General features: G+C 36.9%; 2 protein-coding genes across 2 annotated transcripts; both read left to right on the plus strand.

Annotated features, from left to right (window-relative positions):
• Positions 1-1,208: 1,208 nt before the first annotated feature.
• LOC125728358 (uncharacterized) lies at positions 1,209-3,822 on the plus strand. The gene is made up of 4 exons (XM_049005339.1): positions 1,209-1,292; positions 2,057-2,222; positions 2,307-3,541; positions 3,638-3,822. Exons 3-4 carry the CDS (start codon positions 2,821-2,823, stop codon positions 3,820-3,822), a joined length of 906 nt encoding a protein of 301 aa, XP_048861296.1. The 5' UTR covers positions 1,209-1,292; positions 2,057-2,222; positions 2,307-2,820.
• A 117-nt stretch (positions 3,823-3,939) lies between these two features.
• Positions 3,940-6,906, plus strand: LOC125728357 (HMG domain-containing protein 3-like). The gene is made up of 8 exons (XM_049005338.1): positions 3,940-4,059; positions 4,150-4,254; positions 4,340-4,533; positions 5,092-5,233; positions 5,317-5,579; positions 5,751-5,795; positions 6,232-6,288; positions 6,389-6,906. Exons 1-8 carry the CDS (start codon positions 4,023-4,025, stop codon positions 6,668-6,670), a joined length of 1,125 nt encoding a protein of 374 aa, XP_048861295.1. The 5' UTR covers positions 3,940-4,022; the 3' UTR covers positions 6,671-6,906.
• The last annotated feature ends 1,208 nt before the right edge of the window (positions 6,907-8,114 follow it).

An 8,114-nucleotide genomic window follows, 5' to 3' on the forward strand; every position in this document is an offset into this window, starting at 1 on the left:
GTTATAACAAAGGGAGGTTTATTTACTTTTTTTTAAATTTAGTATTTATTTTCAGATTTATCATTCACTTTCGTGGCAACATATATATTTATGTTAAATTTAAACTGAAAAGAATAAAATGCCCAATAATTAAATGTTCAAGTTATGGAGATTTAATAAAATGTTTTAAATTTGATAATCAGTTGTACGTTCTACTTTTATTGAATCATCAACACATTTGACAAAGGGGGTACTTGTGGTATGAGAAAATCTCTCAGGGGGTACACAATTCAAAAAAGGTTGGGAAACACTGCTCTAGCAGTCCACACATAATTAGGCAACTCCACATCTCAAAATTGCCCAAAGTGTGAGTACGGCTTTCCATTATGTCCAATTTAATTCATTTTTAATTACTGAATTTTCCACTGTCGCCTTGAGACATTTGATATAGACTAGGATTAATTACATTAAAACTACCTTATATAATGGTTCCAACATTACATTTACTTAAAAAAAATCAGGAATTAAATATAAATAACCACGAAAGTGTGTCAAAATCTCACTTTAAATGATGGTTTTATACATTGTTCCAGTTTCATTCCTTCTTAAATCAGCAGGAACTGATTGTGATCGCTGGACCTTCACTGCACCACGTGTACGTTTTCCAGCTCTATTTAGCCTACTAACGACCTCTAATCCAGAGGAAAAGCCTCATTATATTAAGTTAAATTAATAGCTAGGAGTTAAACGTCATACCACAAGTGCCCTTGTCCAGAGTATGACAGCTTCAGCAGAATTTCGGAGCCAGACATATTGCGCCACTTTCTTTCTGGAAAAATAAGGAGTTTCCGTTTAGTTATAGAGCATTAAGCAGGATTTAAATCTTAAAATGTAGTTTCCAAACCAGGAGAGGAAAGAAATACTTAAAGCCTTCTGAAAATCCACTGTAAAAAATACCGGCACTATACAATTATTTGATTAAACGTCAGTTTTTTTTTCTCGATGCAATGGAAACATGTTGCAGGGCACCTTAAACCTCGAGGGTAGTTTTAACCAATAAAACCGCATAGTACAACTGTCCGCTGTCTATTTAAGGTCTAAGGAAAAAAATCTTGTTATAAACTATGAAATGTTAACAAGAAATAGTTGTTCAGCTGAGAGGCATCTGGCTGCAGAAGGGCCTGACAGCGCGTGTCCTCTGTCAGGCCCATTCCACTCTCAAGCCCCTACGTCATTTCCGTTCGAACGACAGACTCCTACTTGTCGCGAGCTGTAAGAATCCATCTTGTCATGCGGATAATTCCGAAGTCGTGGTATGTATGGCTAAACTATTTAAAAATTTATTATTACATTGAAATACGTGTGTACCTTAAGAATCAATCTTGTGCTTGCGGATAATTCTGAAGTCGTGGAATGTATGGCTTAACTATTTAAAAATTAATTATCTCATCGAAATACGCGTGTGTCGAACTCATCGCCTTACCTCAGGCAACTCATGTTTACCTTAAAAAAGTCCTAAGAGTAGTGCTCGGTCACATAAAAAAGTCAGCTAAAGACAAAGTAAACTTTATAGTCATCTCAGCTACTGTATATACAAGTATATAGAGAGACAAGACGACGTGACTCCAGCTTTACACAGTACAAGAAAAGGCACTTAAAATATACATATAAATAATATATAAAAACCGCAAATTTTAACCTAAAGAAACAAGAATAACAAGACGAGGAAAAATAGATATAAATACAAGATGCAAATTAGTTACATGTGTTTCGGGTATTAAGGCAATCACGTGGAGAGTTTATAATTAGTTTCGGAATTCCAGCAGTAGAGTTCAATATGAACATTTTTATATCTAACTCAATTTAGAGTATCACTAAAGTGGGGTTGGTGATGTGTGCAATATTTCAACAGGTAATAGTATATTTTAAAGGACTAACTGTATCTCAAAGGACCACTAGCTGATAAAAGATCTCATTTTGACCTAATTCATCATGGTGAACAAATTTAAAGATGTGGTTATAATTGTGTATTTTTTTTCATAATTGCTCAGTAATTATGTTGTTTTTAATATTACAGATGCATCCTTCAATTCTAAGTCATGGTGCCCTACCAGAAATAATCAGATGCAGCACATGCTGCCGCCTGTATCATTGCCCGCTTTGTCCTAACTTTAGGCCAGCGAAGCTGAACAGACTAAAGATCCACCTGGATGTGCATATAAAAAATGCAGTGTTTTTCCAAAGTAAGTTCATGTACTATCTTTTTATTTGAAGTGATAAATTATATTGGACATAAACAATTAAAACCAGTGTTTTTGTTCTTGCAGACTTAAGAATTTGCAGATGCACGCTACCTTGTAGAAAGGATGGTCATTTCCACTGCCCTAGGTGCAGTGAGACAGTGATTAAAAGAAACACTTTTGTGGAGCACCTGGAAAAGTGCAGCGGTGTGACCAAAAAGACTGAGTCCTCATGCTTACTTCAGACAGCCTTACCTCCCATTCCATTGCTTCAACAAGCAAAATCTTCCTCTCCACAGCCTGAAGGGGATCAATGTTTCCCTCAACTAAAGAAAGAAGTAGAACCTTCCCATCTGCCCTCATTCAGAAAACCAGTAAAGGTGAAATGTCCACACTGTTCACTGCTGTTACATAAAAAGAATCTACATACTCACATTACTAGGAAGCATTTATGCACACCAAGAGATGTGAATAGGCAGTCACATTTTGCCAGTGTTTGTGTTGATACAAAAAATGGTATTGCTGCAGTTCAAAAGTCAGGACATGGATTTTCAACACCTATTCATGTTAAAAAAAAATTAAGGCCAACAAACATGAGGTAATGTGTGAACTGGAGGAATGCTGGCAATATCAGCTATTAGTACGCAGGAGTCGTCTTGTGTTCAGTGAGTGCCACCACATACGTTCACTGGAATACTGCACAGAAGTAGCGGAGGAAGAGATTCTACATGCAAGAGTTTTGGATGAAATGGTTGCATGCAAGTTCTTTGCAGCAGCAAAGAAGGCAGTGTGCTTGAAGAGACAAAGGTTAGCATTGAAAGCTGGAGCACCTTTTTCTGTCCTTGTTGATCTTGGTGGGTCAAAGTCTTATATTTGTTTATCCATCCATGACTCCACAACATATTTCAGTCGCCTTGGAAGAATGATGGTTACGTTCAGTATGAAGAACAACACGTGGCATTGTCCATGTGCTAAGCCACATATGTCATGTCCTCATAAGAACATTGCAAAGTGGCACATCTTTCAAATTAACAGGAACTTGTTCAGAACTCAGTTGGATTCAAAGCCTGACACAGCTTCACAGTCCAAACAGGAACAGGCAACAGAGGACTTGAAGAGGGCAGTGAAATACATTTATGAAAGAAAAAAAATTCCAGCAAGTCTTCCAGAGGACACAACTGCAAAACCACCATCAGACTACCCATCAGATTTAATTCCAGCGGAGACTTCATGTGTCCTTTGCTCAAGCAGTCCAAAGTTTGACATGCCAGTGAATATTACAAATATGGCCAAAATAGTAACAACCCTTGGAATTGCTGAAAGTAAGTGTATGAAATTAATTCTATTCTTCTTAAATACTGTTTTACTTTGTGTTTCTTACAGCTATATTGTTTTTTAAATTTTTTTTTTTGTTTTAGATATTTCAACCTACTTTAAGAGATGTCCTGAGTGTCAGATGACTTACCGTTATCAGGAGTGGCAAGATGGACTTCATAACTTTGATGATCATCTTGTGTTGAGCCTTGAACTATGTCTTTATTTAAGACACAGTCTTCAGGTAAATCTGTGTGAAGAGGATTTTTTTGTTGCACTGTGGCTTTGAAATATCACATCATTGTTTTCTTTTCGTTTCAGAACCACATTTCTGTTTCAAGGGCTATCGATACTCTGCAAAATTTGCGGAAAAAACAGTTTCCACCGACAGACAGGATTTTGCATGCCTACTGCCACTTTGAGGCACTAACCAGCACAGATTGCACATATGCTTGTGTTCTGTGTAGCTACTGGCCTTCTGTTGTGGTGATGGACCTGCATAAAAAGGCTGTTTTTAATTTGGCTGGTAATTGAGTTATGTTTAAGTCAACGGTTTAGTAAATACTGAAATTACTTTAAAAAAAAGTATCTTATCACTTTGTCTGTCTTTTATCAGTCAGTGATCTCAAAGATCCACCTGTCAGCTATACTGGTGAGCAAAGCATTGTGGATTTCTGGGATGCTATCAATTTAGAGATGATTTCTTCTGGCTTTGTTCCCAGTAAGTCAATATGACACTATTTTCCTGTAATCTGGTAATCTGTGTTTTTTTGCGCTGGATGACATTGTATCTTGTTTTGTAATAGGTCAGGCACAGAACCCTTGTGCTGTTAAACCAAATTATGAATTCTGGGCACCTTGGATAGGGCCAATGACCAGGAAAAGTGACAAAGTACTCAACACAGAACATGAGAAAATGTCAGGTGTCAAGTCATCTACTGAAGTGGCACTTACACTTGTATCTGAAGATCGGCTGGTTGATGAATTGATGAAACAAAAAGTAAGTAATTACTGGAAAACAGTAAAATATATCCATCAATCCATTTTCCAAACCGCTTATCCTACTGGGTCGTGGGGGGTCTGGAGCCTATCCCGGAAGCAATGGGCACGAGGCAGGGAACAACCCAGGATGGGGGGCCAGCCCATCGCAGGGCACACTCACACACCATTCATTCACACAGGCACACCTATGGGCAATTTAGCAAGTCCAAATAGCCTCAGCATGTTTTTGGACTGTGGGGGGAAACCGGAGCACCCGGAGGAAACCCCACGACGACATGGGGAGAACATGCAAACTCCGCACACGTGACCCCAGTGGAGATTCAAACTTGGGTCCCAGAGGTGTGAGGCAACAGTGCTAACCACTGTACCACCATGCCGCCCCCAGTAAAACATAAAATATGTAATATATATATATATATATATATATATATATATATATATATATATATATATATGAATATATATATATAATCTTTTACATGTTAATGATTTATGATTAATTTGGTAATTTCATATTACTATTCTTAAATAATGTAATGATGTATAATTCTTCCAGGTGAGCACTGTCCGAAAATTGTGCAAGGCCTGTAACGTTTGTTTCAAAGGGTCCCATACTGACCTTGTTATCAGACTAAGGGAGGAGATGAAAACGAGACAGACATATGACAAAGTATTTCAGAAGATCTGGGGCGCTTCTGGTGAGTAGAGTTGGCAGTTTATGAAAGTCATTTTTAATAGACAGTTTTTGCATACATTATGTTGTTTCATTTTGTGTTTTCAGGTGGATGGTCAGTCATTGTGTGTCCACATGGAATTGTGTACAGCTTAAAATTCAACCTTAGAGCAGAGAGTCCAAGGGACTTTGCAGATTTGCTTCTTTCCTGGAAGCACTTTCCAAATGTGTGTGTATATGATTTTGCCCGTGGGCTAGCTACACATACTAACTTGAGGTTACCAGCCATCTTGCCTTTTCATCCATTTGAAGGAAGAGTGGCACAGCCTACTGTGGAGAACATTCAGTCAGCTGAGATGAAAAAACTTCAGGTGTCACTTCCATGGCTTATAGAGAGTCTTGAGTTCCCTGAGCCTAATGGCCACCCAGTTACTGGTTCCTCAGAACACTATGTACTCTATGACAAGTTTCATGAGAAAAACACTTTAAAAACAGTTTAAAGGCTCTGCTTGTTCATTAATTTTTGTTCTTTTGTGTCCCAGGCTTGTCTATACATTGCTGTTGATGCCCCTTTTGACTACACAGTTGTAAGTTGATTCCCATGATTCCTATGTAAATTTTATTTTATTTGTTATTTTATTTTATAATATTTTGTTTTTATTTAGGATGACATGCCTCAGATTAGAAAATGGTGGTGTATTCTTCTTTTGGAGAATTTAACACTGGAAAGGTATAGTTATGTTTGCCTCAAAAAACATTATTTTTATAATATTGTCTAGCTGTTGTACTCAATTAATGAACAAAGTTAAGGGAAATTTGTTACTGTAAGGCATGGAAAAAGATTTGCTCACTGGACAGCAGAAGCTCATGCTCTTCTGCGAGGAGAGACTGACCCAGTGTTCAGATTGCCAAGGAGGAACCTAGAGCCTTCCCAGATTAGTTTGAACTTGACTTTATGTATATCTGGGTTTATGTATCAATTTCTGCTTACTGTAATGACAAGCAAGGTTTTTTGAAACTTAGTCTGAAGAGGAGTCCATGACAACCCAGGAGGAAACTTTATCTCTCCCACACTCTGAAGTATGTATCTACTTTATTTTTAGAACATTTTTATTAACATTTGTATTATTGCATATTTTAAGCTGTTTCAACAAACTGTACTTTGTGTAATCCACTATAGGAGCCAAAAGTAATGACAGACCTGAAAACTGCAAGAAAATGGTACCAAGATCACCATGAACTCTTTGAGTCTCCTGTGGTCCTTCCCAGAATCCTCAGAATGGAGGATGGTGATGTGATTAGATCACTGGAGAAACTTAAAAATACTGAATATTACACTGAAGAAGAGAGAGATACCATCGTGTATCCCTTTTTATTTCAGTTTTCAAATGTTCAAGACATGCATTTGTTTTTAGAAAACACAGCCGACAAGGGCTTAATCGTGTTTTGTTGTTTAGTGTAGTAGGTTCACTGTACAGTACATTGTTATTGTCACAACCGATCGTTCAGACCTCATGTGGACCACGCCCACCTCATTTACCTCATCTGAATCCCGCTTGTTACCAGCTTTCCTGTTTGATCTTGTTTGTCTTGTGTATTTGTTTGTTTTCTAGTTCATTCCCCAGATCTGTCATTGTTGCTACGTGCCTTGTTCCCTGTTATTCCCTTTTTACCCTGATTAAACCCTGTTTATTGGCATTCACGGCTCCCTTCATCTGCTTCTCCGCATCTGATGTCAGTTATTTTATATATTAGTCATATATATGCATCTGTTTTAGTGAAAAATTCTTAATCACTGATTGCAGTACTGTAAATTATTGTATATTTTCAAAGATCTGTTATTTGTATATAGTCATTTTATAAAGTAGTTCATATATTTAAGTGTTTTATACTGTATTGTGTTGACATCCTGTTGGGTTTGAATAGAATTAGAATTAGAACTAGAATAGTAGTTTTTCTTGTAGAAATTTAATTCTCATCGGCTCCTTAGAAAAAAATTGTTTAACATAGTAAAAATATTGTATTATGGCCACTACCAAAGCACAACTTTTTACTGGCAAACGTTTATTTAAATTAGGAAATTATACAACTATTTCAACTTCACATTATATTATTGTCTTCACAATGTAATTAAAAAATATATATATATATATTTTTTTAATTAAATGACTGACTTCGTGATATGTTTACATAATATTGAGGTATGTATTAATGTATCATATATAGTGTAATACACGGTAAGAAAGTTCTAATTAGCTATTTAGGCACACTAGACTCTAAATCTATGTTGGAACACTGGACTCTAGACAACGTTATTAAAATGATGTTATTCGCACATATCTTGGGTAAAACAAATACGTTTTGTCAATAACCTATAACGCACAAAATGTTAGATTATGACTTAAAAGTTTCCGTATAACGAATACGGAATAACGAATAATAATGACAGTATTAAAGTACAATATTTGACGGCATAAATATGGCACAAGAAAATAATGATTAAAAGTGCATATTAGCTATAGTCTGATGTCTCACAATAACACATTCAGCAGCACTACATTTATTCACACACATATGTACAACTATATTGTTCAGGTTTGAGACGGATTCCATCGTTTAAACAGAAATTACGTATTGGGGGTTGTCAAGACTGATTTGTCCACAGGACGGATTGTTTGTTTGTCTCTTGGAAAAATAATCTCACTCCAAATCTGCTGAAATATGAAGCAACAACACACAACAGCGTGTTCATGGAGGCAGCCATGTTTGAACGGGAGATCGTCACCTCGGAATTTCCGGATAATCTGTCGTTTTAACGGAAATGACGTAGGGGCTTGTGAGTGGAAGGGGCTTGACAGAGGACAGGCGCTGTCAGGCCCCTTCTGCAGCCAGACACTCGTGGGGGC

This window comes from Brienomyrus brachyistius, unplaced genomic scaffold (assembly GCF_023856365.1).
Source record: "Brienomyrus brachyistius isolate T26 unplaced genomic scaffold, BBRACH_0.4 scaffold256, whole genome shotgun sequence".
NCBI classification, from domain to species: domain Eukaryota; kingdom Metazoa; phylum Chordata; class Actinopteri; order Osteoglossiformes; family Mormyridae; genus Brienomyrus; species Brienomyrus brachyistius.